Genomic DNA, 20,063 nt, shown 5'->3' on the forward strand with positions numbered 1-20,063 from the left:
AGAGAGTTAAAGATTCAGACAGACAGCCATTGAGTTGAGGCTTTAAACAGACCGATCGGATTTAACTCACCAAAGCCGCTGAAGCATTGGCTTTTGTGAAGCAGGCCCCACCCCGGAAACCTATGAACAGATCGCAACAGCAGTGCCACACAGCGCAAACCCAATGCAGCCTTGCAGACGACGCAAGAGCATCGCAGTTCTTATTTGCCCCCTGCCAACTGAGCGTGCCCCTCTTCGGCTGCGTATATCCTCACCTGTAGCAAGCGCAGAGGAACCACTGCGAGTCCACCGTCCCTCACTTCCCACGACAGCACGCAGCAGCTGCTGCTACCCCGCGGCAGAATTACCATGAGGCGCCCTGTCCAGTCAAGGGTTGCGTCTTCCATGGTGTATGCATCTTGAGCCTGTTCCAGCGGAGGTGCAATGCCGAGTGGAAACTGCAAAACAGCTGAGAGGGACCACCACACTCCCTCCACGCAGCCTCCCGCTGCTGCCGCTGCTGCTGCTGCTGGCGTTGCGGCAGCGAGCTGGCAAGGAATAGCCTGAGAGCCGCAGAGGAACGAGGGGCACTCCGTGGCATCCCCCTTCCGACGCGCATGCGTCCCCTGTTGCTGCTCGAGGTGTGCTGCTGCTGCTGCTGCTGCAGAATCTCCATCTAGATGAACGGACGGCGCTGTAGCATGCTCCATCGGAAATGCAGCCTTGCTTTCGCTGCAAGGCATCCGCAGCGCTCGTCTGCTGCGTGAGGCTCCCTGTTGCCTCCAGTACAGGATATCCGTCGCTGTTATCGCAATGCAGCACAGCTGCTGCTGCTGCGACTGATGTTGCCGCTCTTTCTGCTGCTGCGACGCCTTCTCGGGCAAGCCAAGGCCTATCGCAAGCACTCGGGATGAGACTCCCCATAATGTGCCTGCACAGACACCCGAGTGCTGCTGAAACACAAGCAACGGCCATGAAGACGCAGCACATCTCGCTGCTCGGCGTCCTTGTAGGGGTGGTGGCTCTGACGTTTCTGCTGCTCTTTCTGCTGCTGCTGCTTCTGATGTTTCTCCTGCTCTTTCTGCTGCTGCTGCTTCTGATGTTTCTGCTGCTCTTTCTGCTGCTGCTGCTTCTGATGTTTCTGCTGCTCTTTCTGCTGCTCTTTCTGCTGCTCTTTCTGCTGCTGGTGTTTTTTGCTGCTGGATTTCTCCTGCCACAGAGGCAGCCGTGGAGCAGGTATCTGGCCCCTGGGTTGCACCGGCTCCAGTCGCAGCAGCAGCAGCACCCTGCAGGGATGTTCGCTTGTAGATGGCATGTGCGAATTGATGCCAAGAATGCTGCTTCAACAACGCCAAAGGGGTGCTGCTGGAGGCCTTGCTGCAGCCTCTTTGCAACGGTATCGCTGACCAGCCTTCCGGGTGTACAGCCACTACCACGAGGCGCTCTGTTGGAGCAGAATACAAGCAGCACACGGGCAGCTGTCGTGCCGAGTGGCCGCTAGCCGTGGCTGTGCTGCTGAGACTCCCCTCGTCATGTCTCTGCGAGCCGAATTCTTCAGCGTCTGTGCTCCACTTGTGCGACGCAGCTCGCTTAAGGCCGAGAGGATTGCGCTGCAGCAGACACCCCTCTCGACTGCCCTGCTGCGTGTAAGGATGCTGCAGCAGGAAGCAGCGGACGGCGCTAGGCGGCTCATACACCACAGCGACTTTGTTATTCTCGAGGAAAAAGGCAACGCAGCGCCCTTCCTCGAGGCCAGCGAGCAGCGCGTTGTTGCCAACCAGCAGCACATGCGTCGGAATTTGAGGAAAGGGGCGCCTCTCTGTTCCCACTGCTTCTACTGCTGCTCCTCTTGCTGCTTCTACTGCTGCTCCTCTTACTGCTTCTACTGCTGCTTCTACTGCTGCTCCCACTGCTGTTCCTCTTACTGTTCCTCTTACTGCTCCCACTGCTGCTCCTCTTACTGCTTCTACTGCTGCTCCTCTTACTGCTCCTACTGCCTCTGAGCTGGCAAGCCTTCTGCCGCTATTGTGCTGCGTGCAAGAGGCTGTGGCAAGCAAGGTAGGTGGCGGGGGGGTCAGCGTAGCGAGGAGCCGCAGCGTTCTTCCCGAAAAGACATGGACGCAACCATCTACGCATCCGAAGGCGACAACAGGACCCTTAAGAGCAGTTCTAGAAGCGAAGCAGCAGCAGCAGGCCGTAGCGGGAAGGGAAATTCTGCTGCAACAAACTCCGGTAATAGCGCTGCAGCGCAGCAGCGCGTCGCTGCTGCAGACCACAATGCCTCCAGACCCTGGAAGCGCCTCAGTGTCTTGTCGTCGGGAGTGCCTCCAGGGAGAAATCCCCCACAGTCGCAGCAAGCCTCCTGCTGCCTCGCGCGCGAGCGTCGCAGCCGCAGAAGTCGCCGCGGAGATGGGTGCCTCAGCAGCTGCCGCGGCAGCCGCTGCCTCCTCCCTGTCCACGAAGACTCCCAACAGCGAAGGTCTCGCGGCTTCTGGCAGATCGGAAAAAGGCGCAAAGCGACGCACGCATCCAACGCCCCTGAAGGGAGGCCGTTCTGGAGGGGAGACACCTGGCGAAGCCTCCGTGCAGCGACTCCTCATTGATCCCTGCGCAGCAACAGGAGTGGCTCTGCCCCTGCGTGGGCTACATCGCGCACGGAAGGACGGCAGATCCTTGGCAGTGCTGGAGTTTCTGTGTCTGCACCACTGCGCGTCTGCCTCCGCGACTGGTCAGTCTGAGTCGCCATGCAGTTGTTTCTTGGCTGCGCCTCCTTGAGCAGCCAAGAGGCAACTGTCGATGTCGACGCCACTCGCTCTCTTTCTTGCGGGAGGCAGCTGCTCTTGTGAGGGAGGGGGAGAATGCCGAGGGAAAAGCGGATCTGAAGCGCAGAGTCTCCACCAAAAGACAACACTCGGGGTGCAGCTGCAGCTGCCCGTAGACAGGCCCTTGCTGGTGCGGGCTGTAGCCGAAGCAACAGCTACAACGCGGAAGAAAGCGTTACGTCTACTATTTTCTCCACTCTGTGGATGCAGAAATTTCGGATTACACGGGGAAAACCCTCGTACTTGATATCCGGTGCGGCCAGGGGACCCCAAAGGCAACACCATCACGCGTCGAGACCCCTCCCCGAACGAGCTTGCCAAACCTCCAAAGCCAGCCAATCTTCATCGCAAATGCATATCCCAAGCCTAATTGATCCATCAGAGCTCCAAAAGCCGCAAGGCCCTTGCGCACATGAGCCTCACAGCGGTGCTCCTTGCCTGCTGGCACTGGCATTCTCGTTCTCTTGCTGCTGCCGTTGCCGCTGCAACGTGACGCGTGACAGGGCAAGCAGCGCTGAGCGTTCGAGATGCGGCATTTTTTCACTCGGTTTAGGGCTCCAACTGCTACTCTAAAAGTCAATGCTGAACCCCCTAATCATTTCTAAACAGATTCGATCACGTGTTGCCGCGCGAGACGCTGAACTGACGTCTCACCAGATCAGTCGAAGGTCGTGTAGCTGATGCACCTGCTGCTGGTCACAGAGAACCCTTCCTCCTTCGCACGCAGTTTTCTGCCCACTTCTCCCCCTATCCCTGCTAATCGACTCCCCTGCGGCAGTCGCCTCGGCAATAACGCTCAGTCGCCAATGTGGACACGCCGTCCCACCCCCGTCACCACCCCCGACCCGTCCAGGAAAGTTGCAGCAACTGCGCCACAAACTCCCGAGGCCCCCCATAAATCCCTCTAAAGGCCGTAAAAAACCTTTTCAGCCCTCTTTTCGTGTAAGGCAGGGCCCAAGGAAAGCCAACGGCCACCCCGCGCAAGCGTGCAGCTTGTGACTGACCGCGAAACCACGACAGCTGCCCTTCCACATCGTGCGCACCGAAAAGGGCACTTTTCCCTTTATAATGCCAGGCGAGGAAAGGAAGGGCTCTGGCTGCTGAGGCTGCGCGTGCTGTTGGCGGCATTTTGCGCGCGAAGCTCTGACACGGAGATCCTCCTGCACGCTGCCTGCTGCCTTTATGAGCAGGCGCCGCTGCGAGTAGCAGCTCTGATGCTTTCCTAGCGGTAGCTCGCTGCAGCGGCACAGTCCCTGGAGGGCGAAGATGAGTGGAGAACCACATCAGCGCGAGTCACACCTTCCCCCCACAGCCAGGAGGGGACTGCTGTCGGTGTCTACTACTGACTCTTCCAGCTGGGGGAGCAACTGCCGAGGCAAAGCCGGCAGCAACTCCTGTCGCAGCAGCAACGCGATGCCATGCAGCGAAAAAACTCCTTCAAAGGCAGCCGGGGAGGGCAGCAGGCGCAGCAGTTGCGCCAGCGACGTTCCTGACAGTAGCAACGTCGCCATGCAGCTGCCTTGCAGCGAAGAGCTTTCTGCATGCAACAGCAGCTCCACAGAGAGCCTCAGCGACGTCGACCCCTTGGAAGAAATGGCGTATTCAGACGCGGCTCTCGTGGGAGAAGCGACTGGACAGGAGACTGTTTGGCGGGTGCCTTTGCTGCACGGCCTTCCAGAAGGGGGGTATTTTCCTGGAGAAGGATCCCCCGAAGGCTCCCTGCCAGTGTTTCTCGAGGATGGACAGATGCAGCCTCCTCACCCGCCTTCCTTCTCGCATCATCGTCATGAGGGAGCAGCAGTGCAGCAGCAGCACCGGCAGCGGCAAAGGCTCGTGCTGCGCCTCTTCCCCGCAGCGCTCTACCGGGCGGCTTCCTGGATGATTTCGGCGAGCATGCAGGTGCTGCTTTGGCCTCTCGTGTACTTCTTGCAGTACGTGCTCCCAAGTCCTTTGCCAGCCTTCAGCGTCAAGCGCTTTCTCAGGTTCTTAGGGCCTGGCTGGCTCGTGGCGATGGCTTACTTGGATCCAGGCAATCTCGAGGCTGACATGCAGGCGGGAGCAGCGAGAGGCTCTTTCTCCGCGGCAGGCAGTCCGTATGCGGGGGAAGAGCCTGCTCAAAGCGGATACGGATATTCGATGCTCTGGCTCTTGCTGTGGGGCCATGCCTTTGGAGGGGTTTTCCAGGTGCTCGCTGCGCGGCTTGGGAACGTCACGAATGCGGATCTCGCCACGTAAGGCGGATCTGAAACGCGCTGCGAGCGCCTCTTGTCTGTTGCTTGCCCTTCGCGCTTGTCTGCCTTTAGCGGTGTTGATGGGGCCTTATCTCGATCTCTCTGCGCGCCTCCCTCTGCCTCTTCTTGTGCTCTAGTGGGTAGCGTCCGCGCCTCTGCGGCATGCATGCCTCCAGGAGCTCCTGAGGGAGCTCGTGGAGGCTTCAGGCTTCTGAATGAGGCGCTTTGCCTGCGCTGCTGGAGGCTGGCTGTATCAGAGCGATGCGGTTCTTCTTCTTCACTCTTTAGCAGCAGGGCTTTTCCAGGGTAAATCTCAGGCTGCCTGTTTGACATGATGGAAGAAGGCCTTTTCCTGGATGCGTTCTGTGCAGCTTGTGCCGCAAAGAGTATGGCGCTATCGCCTGTTTCTTTCTTTGGCTTGCCACAGAGGCAGCAATCATTGGCGCCGACTTCCAAGCTGTGATTGGCAGTGCGGTAGGTGCAGCGCCTTGTGAAACTGATGCTGTCTCCGATCGAGCTCGTGGTCTTGTTGCTGATCTGCGACACAGGCCATGTGCGCCTGCCTCGTTCTGCCGCTTTTCAGTGCCTCCTGGAAGAGGTGTGTGGCGTGTTGGGGGTTTCTTGTGGAGTCTATTACAAGGGGGAGAAGAAGGGGGAAGGATCAAAGCGGCATGATTCCACTGTGTTGTGACTGCGCTGCAGCTGGCGCTGCAAGTGCTCTTAGGGCTGCCCATGTGGCTGGGGGTGTGCCTTACACTGGTGGACTGCCTCTCAGTCCTTGCATTCAAAGGTTCAGGTTCTCGAGGCTTGGAACGAGTGTTTGGGTGTCTCATCCTGGTGATGGCCACATGCTTTGGCGTAAATGTCTGCTTGTCTCGCCCCTCTCTGCTGCTTCTGCTGCGCGGCTTGGCTCTGCCAAGCGTCCCCGCTTCGCGCCAGGAGGCAGCCTCGCTTCTGTCGATGCTAGGCTGCATTCTGATGCCTCACGGCCTCTACCTCCACTCGGCGCTGGTGAAGTCTCGCAAAGTGGACAGGCATAACCCCGAGAAGGTCATGGAAGCAAACTATTACTTTGGACTGGAAGCCGCTCTGGCACTCACCGTCTCCTTCATGTGCGACAAGCGCTGCGCCCTTCTCTGCATGCAGACCCCGCTGCTGCTGCGCTTGGCGCTTTTGCAGCACTGCTTGTCCTTTTTGCACGAAGCTGAACACAGCGCCCCAGCCTGTGTGGCTCCTTTGTCAGAAAGCCTTCCTTTTAAAGGCAGAATGCCTTGTTGAATGGAGAGAGAGAGAGAGAGAGAGAGAGAGAGAGAGAGAGAGAGAGAGAGAGAGAGAGAGAGAGAGAGAGAGAGAGCGCTAGCGAGGGGCTTATGGCAGCGTTTCCTCGGTTGCGACGAAGGCGCATACATGTATGTATACAGAGGCCTTTTTAATGCGCTGTTGTGGTGCAGCCTCAATGCATGCGTTGTCTGCACCTTTGCGAGCCCACGCATTCCTACACCGCATCAACTTGAACTCGCCACCGCTGCTGATGCCCTTCGCGAAGCCTTTGGTGTCGGTGCCTTTATTGCATGGGCTCTTGGTCTTCTCGCTGGTAAGCTTCTCGTACCGCGCTGCCAAGACAGCTGCAGCTGTCTTGGCTCTGGGGGAAAGCTGCATCTCTCCGTTGTTCTTCCCTGATAACCACAGTTGCGCGGGTAACTACTTATATCCCTCTGCGAACGCACGGACTTATTTTCTTTGCTGCTACTTGATGCGATTTTTCTGCTCCCCCGGCATCTGCAAACGCCGTCCATACACCTCGTCCACTGTCTGCTGTTTCCGTGTGTGCAAATGTCTGCCTCCTGTCTGCCTGAACAACTCGTTGTCTTAGCCGGTCAGAATGCAACGATGGCAGGAACCTACGCGGGGCAGTTCGCGATGCAAGGCTTTCTCCGATTGAGATGCTCACGGACTGTGAGACTGATGGCGACACGTCTGATCACCATAGGCCCACTGCTGCTGCTTCTGCTGCTGCGCCATGAGACATTGGACAGAATATCAGAGGCCATCAACATCCTGCAAGCCCTCCTGCTGCCTCTCACACTCGTACCGCTACTCGTCTTCAGCATAAGTCAGGAAGTCATGGGCGATTTCGCACTCACTGGTTGGCGTTCGGTTACAGCAATGGGAATGGCGGCTGCGCTCGCTGTGGCAAACTGCTCTGCTGTCGTCATGGAGCTCTTCTCTGCGTCCCTCAGCCTGCGCCAGAAGCTGCTGCTCGCGTTTGCGCTGTGCGCATACACCGCAATCCTAGTGTCAGTGGCGCTGCGGCCGGTGAAGAGCTCCAATTTTCACTGTTTCCTTCCAAAAGAGGCCCCCAACCACCGAAAAACCTTATTGGCGAGCCATTCAAGAGGCGCAGAACAGCGCTTCGCCTCCATGGGCATTTCAGTCCAGGAGAGCTCTTGCAGTGCCAGCTGCTGCAGCACGAGTTGGCGCAGCAGGAACCGCTGCAGCAGTAGCAGCAACCGCGCAGGGCTGCTTGATGCCGTGTAAAAGGCCACAATAAGGCTGCCACGAGGAGGCGCGGCTCCTGCAGATACGGGGAGTGGCGGACAGCGTTACTCATGAGAGGCGTTGAAATACGAGAACCCGGCAGGCAGGCAGAGGGTGGATAGTGAATAGCACAGACTTTGAATACTCGCAACTAAGCTTCACATACACGAGGGAAAATAGGAGCTAGTAAACGACGAAGCACACGAGTTCGACGGCTGAAAAAGGGCATCGGAAGACACAGAGAGGAAGCCGTGCAGCGGCTTCTTTTCTGCTGGCAAACGTCATATATAAGTAGCAAAAGATCAAGGGCCCGCTGAAAATGCCGCCAGCTCATGCATGCCTATTTAGAAGCACGTGAAGCCACAGAAGCTGCACGGGTTCTGTGTACCCAGGCGAACTCCGCACTTACTGCACTCTGCGAAACGCCCTGACGCACCACAAACTGCAACGTCCTTCTGGCGGAGTAGAGCCGCAAGGTTTCTTGAGTCGGCGCTTCTACCAGCCACTACGGAGAGCCATAGGAGGACCGCGTGCACTTTCGGTGCTTCAGGGACGCTATCGGTGATTCCAGGAAGCCACTCTTGCTCCATCAACTTTGATTGCATCCCATGCGCGAACTTCTGGCCCCGCTGAACACTGAGTACAGCAGCTCTGCGGTAGCCATGAGATTGAAAAGCACTGCAGTGATGCTTTGGCGGTTGCTGCCAGTGCACTTCGCAACTGCTTTCCGCCCGGAAAGCGCTGCGTTCGTGTGACTTCGGTAGGGGGTTAACTGTCAAAGTGCGCTGTTTAAATTCAGCGTACACTGCGTTACAGGATTGTCTTTTACTATGGGTCTGCAGGCAGGGAGTAAGTGCTCTGCAAGACTTACTTCGGTGGTGGTAACACAAAGTCAGATCCCCCTAAATCATGCTGTGGTTCACAATGGCCGCTCCATTAATTAAGTAGGCTAGTGAGGCCCTCCTTGGATGCTGGCATGGTGTCGGCTTCCATGCAATGCCGTTGGGTGTGCACTACTAGCTGGAGGGGTGCACTGCAGTTTACATTTTGTGAGCCATGTCGGCTCATCATAATGTAGCTACCACCAGGGGTAGAATATGCTGACCCTTTTTAGATAGTGCTACTGAAAAAAGATAAAGTCATACTCTCTAAAATTTGCATAGTAGAGAGTGATAATTCCGGCCCTACGCAGGCACAGAAGGATCCTGGCTGGCCTCACTGACAATCTCTCTTTTAAGCGCCTTTACTTTTGCTACCTATTTTCAGCAATATGCTTGTGGGAAGTGTAGGAAGCGTTCCCAGCGGAGAGGGTGGCTCCGCGAGTGGACCTAATTTCAAGCATCACAATGAGGTGAAGCTAACAAAGCAACATTGTAACAAGTAGGGAAAGATCGAATTCGCATACTCTTCAGGCCATCCTGACGAGGCACAAGTGTACAGTGAATACTCTTCTGGCCTTCACGCTACAGGCATCTCTAAAAGAGCGCCGGCTCAGGTGGCTGCTCTGGACAAGAAACAGGTTTGGACAAGGCATGTGCGTTATTACCTCTACGCTCTATTCTCCAGCGGGCACAGCTACACGTCAGCACTTAACCTCCGATTCAGTCTACGTAGAACTGTGCGGATCGTGTGAGTTTGGGCAACCGTTTGGCACTTTTGACGACACTACTTATATGTAACGGACAAGTAGTTAAAAGCTGATAAGTTGGTATGTCTGTTCATATATCTTCTTTATTACGGAGTTGCGCTAATGGTAAAGAAGAAGACGCAAGATTATGTGCATGCAAGCAAGGTGCTATGCGCGCCTAGCGGCGAATGCTCGCAGTGCTAAAAGGTTGCAGGTACGCTCACCTCTGATGTCCCTTTTTTGTGTGTCAGTAACTCTGAGAGGCGCGAACAGGGGAAGGAGGGCGCACGCTGAGTCAGTAATTTATAAAGTCAAGGTGGAAGTAAGTTTGGAGAAAACTATCTTCCTACGGAGGCCTTCGATAGAGCGTTGGAGTTGAAAGCAGCGTGTGAACAAGATGTAGCTGATCTTCGCTCAGCCACGAGCAATGGACGCACTCGGATGCAAGGAATGCCTTCTACTGTTTCAATCGACAACGGTCTGGGGAAACAAATTATGTGGCGATGGAAGCTGACGGTGGCACAACGCCTGTGGAGGCAGCAGAAGTTGACATGCAAGCCAATGTTAACGCAGTAGCTCCACAACTGAGCATGATTTGTCAGATCATAAAATGTTCATATATGCATCGCAGAGGCTAAGCTGACCAGGAATTTGATATGAGCATGAGGATGGCCAAGCATTGGGAGATTTTATCAGCCGGCTGAAGAACTACCTGTCCTTGTTCCCCTCAGGTGAAGGAGAACAAGTACTCCTTGCGGCATGTGTATTGCAGGAGGCACTGCAATATGATGGCCACCCACGCAGAGGACGTTGGCTCACTGCAGGGGTTACTAGAGCTTAACCCTTCAAACAAGCCCTGACTCATTGCTTTATGACAAAATCGACTCAACAGCAAGCTCTGGGCGAATCGAGGCAGTTGGATCACGGGTTTCTATTGATTGAACCGTAGACAAAGAAGTATACTGCTACGGTTTGCAAAATTCGCAGCGTAGAAGAACAGCTGCTTAACCAGTGGTTTGTATTGGTTCAATGTGAACAGCCATGTCAGGTGGTCACAGCATAGGCAAAGAGGAAGCAGTCAAACGAGCAACCGGCGAGGCTTCCACAAACGAACCGACTACTTGAGCTTTCAGGAGCGAATGAGTGCAGCGCTTGTTCCTGTGGCTTAAAAGAAAATCTACGTGGTAGCTAAAACCTATGCATGCTGGTGCTGGGGCGATTGGCCCTCGCCTATGCTCTAAATCGATGGAGGAAAGGGAGGCTGAGGGAACCCGCAGTTCTGGGCAGCTCCGGAGAGCCTCTTAGCAAAGTACCAAAGTAAATCCAGCGGCCGCATACTGCCTTGCGAAGAGGCAGAGAGCATCAGCGAGTCGGCACGTCCAGCGCGATACCGTCTGTGCCATAACCATAAACTAGTGAAGAACAGGGTCCAAGCATTATCAACAAGACATATTGTATCAGGCAGTACTTAACTGCCAACCGGTGAGAAGAGGCTCTACATTGGCAGGATGGTGAATGCACCTACACCAGACACCTCAGCTGCATCCTAGGGAAGGCTTGTCATACCTGCGCTACACAATGGCGAGCTTGCTGTAAACTGGCCTTTGTATTCGCCCCTACCCATTAGCAATCTCGCAACACATCGTGGGACTGCGCTGTTCATAGCGTCAGTAAGTAGATCAGTGTTCTGTTATGAACTGTGCAAGTACGTGTAATTCTTTTTGCAGGAAAAATTCCCTACACTGAGTTAAATGTTTTGCAAAGAAATGTTTGCATGCGGAAAACTGTAGCTTGCCTTCATGTGCACATCTGTTAGGCAGCAATCTGAGCATTTCAGGATACTCCAGAAGCGGCACGACTTCTCAAGCTTAAATGCACCTACAACAGACGCGTCAGCTGCGTCCGATGCGAAACACTAGTAGTCCTGCTCAATACAATGGCGAACTTGCTACTTGGATTGAGTCAGATATGACAAAAATCGGAGCGATCTAAGGGTGGCCTTCACGTTACACACCCATAGCGACAGAACTCAAAAAACAGGTGGCTAGTGCACACGAATGTGTAATCGAAGCTCAGAAAAAATTATGCTGAGCGCCGATAAACTGTGTAGTTGGAGCCTGAAGAGTTGGTCCTGGTGGATCGGGAGGCTTTACAAAATGCATTAGTAGCTGACTAGAAAAAGGGGGTTGCGGCCAGGTCGCTAGGACCATTTGCACTTCGCACAAAGAGATTGCCGTTGCTTTTCTCATTGTTTCCTTAAGAGTTGTAGGGTCGTAGAACCCTAGGTTCAGCATCCTAAAGAAGGATCGAAGCTCCCGAATCAACAGCAAACCATACTAAGCAGGCAAGAGAGGCGCATGGGGGCAGAAGACCACTTTTAGCCGTACACATGCTATGTCGTAGGACTAGCGCCGATGGGGTAAAGTGAGGTGTTGATCATCAACCTCAGCGGTTGACGGTAATGCGACTGCAAGCTTCCTTGCCAGCGGAAGACTTGGGGGGTCCTGTTTGTCGCATATCCCTCCTCGCCATGAACGATCTTCACCGGACTCCCCGATAATTCTCCTTCAATCGTCGCCATTTTGCCGTACTTGGCCATATTCGTCTGCGAACTACGTCTGAAGTTTCTGGCTATTGCTGCTAGGGTCTTCACTCCATTCAGATTTATGCGCAAGTACTATCAAGTGAGCTGTGTCTGCATTTTGCCTAGACCTCTTTTGGGGGTTTGAAGCAGATCATGTTGCACGCACCGGCTACATTTGCAATCAGAAATTGCTCTCTGAGGCGTGAAGGCACTGCCGAACACGCGTACTTCACTTGTCTTTGCACTCTAGACTTGTTTTCTGTTGCCTCAGCAGGAGGCTCACACATTTCAGCGATCCAACGACAGTGAGCCAGCTGTATGAGGATCTCCTTCTTCCTCATTGGCAAGTGTGTGCACCTTGCCTCCCTTAGTTTTCCCTTGACAAATGATCAATACTTTGTTTTCTCATTTACCCAATGTTTCGCGTTTCTGCCTGCCTACGGAATGGTGGTGGGGTGGGAACACTACCGCTGTCTCACATGGACTTAGCCTCGTCAGGAAGGAACAGGAAGGGGTGTGACTTAAAAAAGGGGGAAAATGTAGTGGGCTAAGCCAGACTTGAGCAAAGTTTTTTCTGAATTAGTGATATTTACTCATAATTTGTAATGCAACGACTAATTGGGTTCGGCTATTCTCATATATATACATTTTGCAGAGTACTGTCAGTTTGATGCAAGAAGACCCGATTCCGTGCGCGTTTGCGCTAAGTGCTGTTCGAAACCTTACTGTGAATACAAAAGGTGCTTAGAGGGTGCAGCTACACGCATCTTACCTATGCCTCTCCTCTCATGTTCGAACTCTGAGGGGCAGAGGCAAGGAAAGGGTAAAGTTTCTAAAGAAGAATCAATCTATAACTTTGTGCAGAAGCACTCAATAGCTCTCTATTAAGTTGGTATTGACTTTATTTCAGTGTATCCTTACCGAGATCTTCCATAGAGATTTAACAGCTGCCTTTCTGCGAGGACTTACGCTGGGGCCTTACAGCCTGGCTGCTCATGTCTTCAATTTGCTGCAGAGCCTTGTTGAATCCACGTTCCAACAGGTGTACAGTGGTGAGTTGGCGTGTACGGCCTCTCGACTAGAGTGCGCGGAGGATGAAGCTTTCATTATACTTCCCAGCTGCCTTTCCAACCCTCGGCCGGAACCCTGTGTAGTTCAATGACACTACACAAGGAGAAATGCTGGTTTTCTGTGGCGAACACTTCATGACTTCTGGTGAGCTTCGATGTGGCTTAGCGTCACTGAACCGCCCTATGGACACACCCTATTGAGCGTGCAATACCACCAGTACCATAGAGCTCCATATAAGGTTTCTGTGGGGAGACCCTAGCTCGACTTGATGCAAACTAATCGGAAACTTCTTGAGTGATTCTTAATAGTTCCCCGCATCCCCGTGCTGGCGCCCCTTAGAGTTCCCAACATGAGGGTAGAGGCCAGCTAAGAAGCGCGTATCTGCGCCCTTCTGAAACTCGGAGCATTCTTAAGTAGTTGCACAGAGCCTCCAGCGCATATACGTATTACCTTGCGTCTTGCCGTATTGAGCTGGAAGGACGCTCTGATATGTAAGATGTACGAACAGACAAATCAATTGCTCACCTTTTGGTGGCTAATAGCTATGTAAAGTTGTTGGTCGGGAGCGCCTCAGTGTAACCTCAAGCCCACCACATACGCTGACAGTTGCTCTGCCGAGTTGAAGGGAAAAGACAGCTCGTGGGCCCACACCCCACGCCCCACGCTACAAGCCATCACGGAGTGTAGGGCGTCAGTCGACACCTTATAAGCAGTCCTCATACAGCCAATGGGTAAAGTTGTACTTACCGAGCGTCGCATGTGAGGCCGACAGGCGACTTACACATGCAGAGAAGTTTCGCTTGCTCACAGCAATACTGACAGCTGCACTCAAGGGCAGAGACGAGAGCAGAACAACACAGTTCCTAAGATGGGAAAAACTCTATAGGGAGCCTAGTACCAACCAACGCTGTCGTGCTGGCGCTCAATACTCTGCGGGGTGACGACGGGGAGGGGGCAGCCGCAGCGACAGGGCATTAAACGCGCCGATTAACGTCTGCAGCAGAGTGGTGTTTCTGGCAAGATACCTGCATGAGCCAACACTGAGTGGAGAGATCGTGGACAGCAACAAATCAGGCAGCAGCAGAGGCAGCAGCCGCTGCGAGGCAGCAGCAGCAGCAGCAGCAGCACCGCAGGGGCTACCGCAACAGCAGCAGCAGCAACACTGGTGCTGCGCACAGCACTCCGTCTGCCCCCAAGGCCTTTGCATGTTTATTGCTTCCGTTCTTTCTACTAAGCTTGGAGTTTGCTGCAGCATCACAAGCACCAGCAGTAGTGGAGCAGCAATAGGAGCGGCAGCAGAAGTACCAGCAGCAGCTTCCTCGGATGCCGTGAAAGCGAACTTCTCCCCCTAAGACTGAATTCGGAAGAAAGCAAAGTGCCAATACATTCGAAAGAGCGACGCAAGGCTTCGGCAGAGCATCATTCCGTGCGGTGTTCTCGCCTCAGCAGCGGCCGTAGGAGCATCTGCAGCAGAAGGGGCGTCAATCAGAAGACCCCTGCGCAACTTTTACGGATTGTTTTTGCTGTTGGTTCTCCGGGAGCCATACCTGATCCTCCTTCCCCCACGTGGTGCCTAGTTCATCGCTCCTCAGGCGCTGCAGCAGCATCCTTGCCAGCAGCAGCTTCAGCAGTGGCCTCTGCAGCTGGTTTGTTTCGACGACGGCAGCGAAAGGCAGCAGCTGCAGCAACAGCGGCAGCAAATAGCAGACGCCAGCGGCAGCACGAGCGGTACTTGCTGAGAGGATGACAGCCGAGGTATGCAATCGGAATAGTTTTGACATGGCAGGCGCCGCTGCAGCCATCGCCAGTAGCAGCAGCTCAGGTCCAAAGCGTCTGCAGCAGCGGATTGCAGAGGAGTTGCGCATCTCTTACCTGACGCCTAGCGGGGGTGCCAATGAGGGAAACAACGGGAATCATGGCAGCGGCTCGAAGCCAGAAGAGGATGCAGACGACGCACAAATCCTCGCAGAATACATCTTGCACCTCCTCCTTAGGGAGAAAGCTCCTACAGCGCGTCTCTTAGAAGAGCTAAAGGAGTTTCTGGGGCAGCCGGTAAGGAGCTTTGTTGTGTTTGTGGAGTGATGCAACATGTGCGAGTGTTTCATTATTGCAATGCGGCGTCTTGCGCCAGACTGCACAAGTTTTCTGCAGTAGCCACGGTTTTCTGCCTGTCTTCTGACCACGATGCGTTTGCTGTCTCTGCCTGCCTGCTGCTGTTGTGTTGCCGCCGTTGGTGCATTGTTGCGCTCGTGAGCATCCGCATTGTTGGTCCCAGGACTGTTTTCAATGGTGCTTGGGCATGTGTGCATATGTGTCTCTGCGTGTGTGTATGTGTCTATGTACGTGTATTTGTGTTTGGGTTGGTGGGTGATGTACAACTTCAGGCGGATGAATTTACGCGGTGGCTGCAGCGGGAGCTGCAGCAGCAGAGTGCGGCGTGTGGCAGCGGCAGCAGCAGCGGGCGACGTCGCAGCAGCAGCAGGTCGAAGCATGTCAGCAGCAGCAGCAGCAAGCACGTCAGCAGCAGCAGCACTGCGCGGCATGCCAGCACTGGTGAGGGGTCCTCGCGAGGGGTTAGCGGTGGCAGCAGCAGCAGCAAGCAGGGGGGCAGCAGCAGACACGGGGGGGGGGGAAGCAGCAGCAGCAGCAGCAGTCACAGGTACAGCAGCAGCAGTGCAGCTCACGAGTCTTCTCGCGTGGAGGGACGAGGTTCTCGATCTGACAGTAAGTCTGCGTGGCAGCAGTTGGAGGAGCTGCTGCCGGTTGGCGTGGGCGCTTGAGTAGCAGCAGCTTCAGCAACAGAGGCGCAGTCGCCTCTTGCGCTTGCTTTGTGAGCTTCCTTCCTTGATGCGGGGGTGTGTCTGTGTCTGCTCTGTCGCAGCAATATCTCGCCGTCTCATCCTCATGCGCGCTGCTGAGCAGGCTGTAAGCTGTGGCGCTAGCTAGCGGGGGCAGCAGCGTTGCTGAAACGCACCAGCCGTTCGCCTTCTGTCATCTTCCACGACTGTCTCCTTATTCCCGTCTATGAGGCCGTCGCTGTGATACGCATGCATGCTCTTTCTCGGCAGTTTGACCCAAAGAATCGTAGCGTTCCTCTTCTTTGCCGTGACTGACCCTTTTTTAATTCTGGCTTGCCTTTGGGGATGTGCTGCTGGCTATCGATAATCTCTGTGTATGTATGTATGTATATGTGTATGTGTATATGTGTATGTGTATATGTGTATGTGTATATGTGTATGCGTATGTGTACATGTATGTATGTGTATATGTATGTGTACATGTATGTATGTGTATATGTATGTGTACATGTATGTGTATATGTATGTATATGCGTTTCTGGCTGTTTAATTGTGGGTGTGTATATGTGTATATGTGTGTATGTGTGTGTATGTGTCTTCCCGGCGACTCGCTGCTACGCTTCTTGATGCATTTTCCTTCGAACTTTGCATGACTGCTCTCTTCTTGCTGTTTCTGCGGGGCACTCGCGTGGCAGCAAGAAGACTCCCTCTTCTCCCCGCTTGTTCTTGTTCTTGAGCCCCCGTCTGTCAGTGCGTTTGGCGTGTGTCTCTCCCTCCTCCCCCTTTTTTTCTGAGCGTGTCTCTTGCGGCAGTGACTGTGGCGATGGTGCTGTCATGTAGGCCATGAGCAGCCGCAACAGCGCAGGAAGTCGCAGCGGAAGAACGAGGCGCTCTCCAGCACACAATCGCCGCAGCCGCAGTCGAAGCCGCAGCAGCAGCAGCAGCAGCAAGACGCCTCCCTTCTCCCGTTCGATCTACCTTATGAACACTGCCAACAACAAGACGAATCACACCCCTTCCCCTCCCCCGGGCGCTGCGTGGGGTGGAGGGGCCGCTGTCCATGCGCAAACGCAGCAGCAGCAGCAGCAAGTGCAGCAGCAGCAACTGCAGCAGCAGCAACTGCAGCAGCAGCAAATAATTCCGCAGACACCCGGCAGCACGGCCGCTACAGACGCATTTCGGGTGCATGCTGCACAGCCCCCACCGTTCGACATGCAGCCGAAGAACCAACAGCAAGGGCTGCTGCTCCACCAGCAGCAGCAGCAGCAGCAGCAAATGCCACTTGCGCCAGTCGCAGCTACTGCGCCAGCCGATCTCGCCGTCCCCGAAACAGCGATTCAACGAGGCCCAAAGGCAATTCTCAAGTGAGTCTGATTTTGCCACTTCTTGCTGTTGCTTTGGTGCTGGTGTGTCGCTCTTGCTGCTCGTGCCGCAGGGAAGACTGTTCTTCCTCTTCCACTCTCTCTATGTGTTGTCTCTCTGGAGGGGGAGACCGCTCCCTCGTCAATTTCTGGCTAGCGCGTCTTTTGTTCTCCGTTTTTTGCCCGCGGAGGTTTCCAGGAAATGCGGCCACTTATCCCGAGTGCTTTATTCGTGGAGAGGTGCCCAAGGGGCCGCTTTGGGCACGGGGGTAGCTGTTTGTTTCTCTGCCCGTTGCTTTGGCAGCGAGGCGGCTAGAGGGCTTTCCCCTCGACTCGCCTTCGCAGAAGCGTCAGTTTGAACGCATGTTGTTTCGCATCCTACCTACCGGGCTGTGAAAGCTGCGCTCCAAATAGTACCTGTGGGGGCCGTGTTGTGGAGGGGGCGGAGGGAGGAGGGGGAAAATCAGGGGGAAAAATACAGACATCCTGCGGGTTCTGCTTGCCTTTTCACCGGCTAAAACGTGTGTCGCCTTAAAAACTCCTTTGCGGCCTCTTCCTTTCCGTCTTGCACCACTGTCACCCCTCTTTCGCTTGCCTCCATCGCGCGCCTCTGTTGCCCCTCTCGAATTTGGCTGTGCTGCGCTTTACGCGTGCCGTCCTTTCAATCCTTTTTTCCTGCGGAGTCTACGCGCAAGTCCTAGTGTGTGTATCCGTCCAAGTCTTGCCCGCATGTCGTCTGTGGCTCTGTCGCATGCATCGCTGCTGCCTTTTGGGGCTTGCTTGTCCATTTGCAGACCTAACCCTCGCTTTGTAGAGTCTTTCCTCTCGGGAGTCGATCAGGCACCCCGCGGAGAGGCGCCTTTCCCGTTACATGCAGCGTCTGCTGCTGCAGCCCTTTCTGTGCCTCCTGGCATGCAGCAGCAGCAGCAGCTCCCGCACCAACGCGTATCCTTACAGCAGCAGCAGCAGCAGCACCAACACGGACCACATCTGGCCGGCACAATCACTGCACAGCCCAAGGTAAGGAGTGACGCGGGCAGCGGCAGCGAGGGCAGTCGGAGGAAAGCTGCACTTCAGGATCGACTTTTCCGGGGGATCTGCTTGCCCCCGTCACCCCCTCCCCCGTCTTCTCCCTCCTCTTCTTCATCTCCCTCTTCTCCTTTCTCTTCTTTGTCTCCCTCCTCTCCTTTCTCTTCTTCACCTTCCTCCGTTCTCTTCCCCCACTGCGAGCGCGTCTCACGCAAGGTGCAGCCAAAAACAAAAGCAAGCCTCCCTTATCTGCCGGCGAGCATGCATTTCGCATGCATCCTGTCAACAGGTGCGACGCCGCTGTCTTCGGTGGCCTGACTGCCCTTTTGGAGCAAACTGCAGCTTCATCCATCCCACGATCCGCTGCGCGAGTTTCCCACGCTGCCCCTTTGGCTCCTCTTGCTTCTACTTGCACCCTCCGGTTAAGTGCCGTTTCGGGGCGAGTTGTCAGAATCCAAGCTGCAATTTCTTGCATCCGGAGAAACCCGTAAGCGAGAGGCTGGTGATGCATCTTCCCCAGAGGGCATAAGCAAAGGCGCACTCCTGTGCAGTGTCAAGGGCTGCTCCACAATACGCGTGCAAGTGCCACGCGTAGGGACTAATCGTCTTTTTTCCTCAAGTGCCCTGAGCGGATCTTCCCTGCCAATTGGCTTTATATTCCTCCTGGTTGATAAATGCGGCTGCTGCGTTTGCTTTGCGCACAGGAGTGGATGGGAGAGCTTGGGGACGACGGCCTTTTCAGGAACAAAGTGTGGACCAAGGATAGCCGTACGTTGAAATACGCCTTTTGCCTTAGTTCCTGGATGCGTGTCTCGCTTTTTTGCTCCTGCCCCAGGAAGCCTGTCCTCTTTTTCTTACGGGGAGGCGCACTCCAGAAGAACTCTGTTGATTTGTATGGCCTGCGTGTCATTTGTGGCCTCAGAGGCTGCCGCGTCAACAGCTGCCGCTGGAGCCAGCGCAGTCTCTGAGCAGCAAAATGCTGCAGTTGCGGCGCTGAGCTTTACGCTGCCTTCGACGCCGCCCTCTCTCAAGAGGGGGCAGCCAGCCCCCCAGCAACAAGACTTCTCTTCATTGGCTCTGCCACCAGCAGCAGATGTATCACCTGCTGCCCCTGCTACTGCGGCCACTGACTCCGCGGTGCCTCTGGCAACAGGAGAGGGCGGAGACGTTGAAATGGATGGGGATGCTCCCGATGCAGCTCCTATGGCAGAGGATGTCGCTCCATCGGCCTAAGAGGGAGGTGGCATTGGTAACAGCGGCGCTAGGCTAGTCTTGATGTGAGGGGAGGCTGACGAGCCATAGCTCACTCTACTGAAACATAGTGTGTCTGGTTAGGGGGTCTACGCGCCGCCGTGCAGCTTTGCACTGGGGCAGCCCAAGGGCCTGTGGGATTTACCCGCGCTTTCGAGCTCCCTGTGGCTGGCACGTTTGCGGTATTATCTCACTGTGCTAGTTTCTGCTAATCGCGAGGCTTGTTGTACAGGCAAGCGCTTGACCCGCAGCAATGCAGGCTGCTTCCTAAAGTGCCATTGGCGCAGAGACGGAGGGGTTGCTGGGTAACGCCTTCTCTAACGGCTGTAGAAGCACCCGACTTGACATAGCCAGTAACGTAACGCGCTGGCTAAATCAGGGCTCTACATGACCGATACAAGCGGCCCCCGTGTACCATGGTACTATGTCCCTAGTCGCGGGAGCTTGCTGCAGCAACTCGTTTAGGTGCATCAGGAATGGCGAGAGCGCCGCTGCGACGAGAGATGCATACTGCTTTAGTTGTGAAAGCCGCTGCAGCAACTCTGTCGCTGTACCAATAACTGAGTTTTGCCGCAGCCGTATCAGCGAGAGTTTTGCTGCAGCAGCAGCAGCGTGACTTTTCTGCGGCATTTTAAGCCCTGCTGCGGCGCCAGCAGCAGAAGTCCTGCCGCAGGAGCGCATCTGCTGCTGCAGCGGGAAAACCACACTTTTTGTTCCTGCGAAACAGGGGCAAGCGACTCAGCCCATCTAGCACTGTTCCTCTGCCGAGGCG

General features: G+C 55.1%; 3 protein-coding genes across 3 annotated transcripts; 2 read left to right on the forward strand and 1 right to left on the reverse strand.

Annotated features, from left to right (window-relative positions):
- Positions 1-200: 200 nt before the first annotated feature.
- On the reverse strand, positions 201-2,579 carry LOC113146548. Its single transcript, XM_026334229.1, has 3 exons — positions 1,965-2,579; positions 1,194-1,796; positions 201-1,001 (listed from the first exon to the last, which is right to left on the reverse strand). Exons 1-3 carry the CDS (start codon positions 2,577-2,579, stop codon positions 201-203), a joined length of 2,019 nt encoding a protein of 672 aa, XP_026190014.1.
- Positions 2,580-4,694: 2,115 nt separating this feature from the next.
- LOC34624126 (metal transporter Nramp2) lies at positions 4,695-8,514 on the forward strand. The gene is made up of 7 exons (XM_026334245.1): positions 4,695-5,032; positions 5,404-5,506; positions 5,735-6,144; positions 6,484-6,626; positions 6,906-7,225; positions 7,273-7,414; positions 8,387-8,514. Exons 1-7 carry the CDS (start codon positions 4,695-4,697, stop codon positions 8,512-8,514), a joined length of 1,584 nt encoding a protein of 527 aa, XP_026190030.1.
- Positions 8,515-14,595: 6,081 nt separating this feature from the next.
- On the forward strand, positions 14,596-19,273 carry LOC34624128 (zinc finger CCCH domain-containing protein 14). Its single transcript, XM_026334400.1, has 9 exons — positions 14,596-14,904; positions 15,237-15,576; positions 15,734-15,777; positions 16,491-16,739; positions 16,779-17,014; positions 17,806-18,031; positions 18,330-18,527; positions 18,745-18,808; positions 18,963-19,273. The coding sequence occupies exons 1-9, from the start codon at positions 14,596-14,598 to the stop codon at positions 19,271-19,273; spliced, it is 1,977 nt and encodes a 658-aa protein (XP_026190185.1).
- Positions 19,274-20,063: the final 790 nt, after the last annotated feature.

The sequence above is a fragment of the Cyclospora cayetanensis genome, unplaced genomic scaffold, assembly GCF_002999335.1.
Source record: "Cyclospora cayetanensis isolate NF1_C8 unplaced genomic scaffold, CcayRef3 CcayRef3_contig_109, whole genome shotgun sequence".
In the NCBI taxonomy this organism is placed as follows: Eukaryota; Apicomplexa; class Conoidasida; order Eucoccidiorida; family Eimeriidae; genus Cyclospora; species Cyclospora cayetanensis.

Excerpts from the sequence above, each read along its gene's own strand:
- LOC113146548 (XM_026334229.1), bottom strand. The coding sequence starts at position 2,579 with ATGAGGAGTCGCTGCACGGAGGCTTCGCCAGGTGTCTCCCCTCCAGAA. Across the intron at positions 1,797-1,964 it reads GCTCAGAGGCAGTAGGAGCA|AGGCGCCCCTTTCCTCAAAT; the intron begins GTAAGAGGAGCA and ends GTGGGAACAGAG. Across the intron at positions 1,002-1,193 it reads GCTCCACGGCTGCCTCTGTG|CCACCACCCCTACAAGGACG; the intron begins GCAGGAGAAATC and ends GAAACGTCAGAG.
- LOC34624126 (XM_026334245.1), top strand. The coding sequence starts at position 4,695 with ATGCAGGTGCTGCTTTGGCCTCTCGTGTACTTCTTGCAGTACGTGCTC. Across the intron at positions 5,033-5,403 it reads ACGAATGCGGATCTCGCCAC|CTTGTGCCGCAAAGAGTATG; the intron begins GTAAGGCGGATC and ends CGTTCTGTGCAG. Across the intron at positions 6,627-6,905 it reads GGCTCTTGGTCTTCTCGCTG|CCGGTCAGAATGCAACGATG; the intron begins GTAAGCTTCTCG and ends TCGTTGTCTTAG.
- LOC34624128 (XM_026334400.1), top strand. The coding sequence starts at position 14,596 with ATGACAGCCGAGGTATGCAATCGGAATAGTTTTGACATGGCAGGCGCC. Across the intron at positions 15,778-16,490 it reads TGCGCGCTGCTGAGCAGGCT|GCCATGAGCAGCCGCAACAG; the intron begins GTAAGCTGTGGC and ends GCTGTCATGTAG. Across the intron at positions 18,809-18,962 it reads AGTGTGGACCAAGGATAGCC|AGGCTGCCGCGTCAACAGCT; the intron begins GTACGTTGAAAT and ends TTGTGGCCTCAG.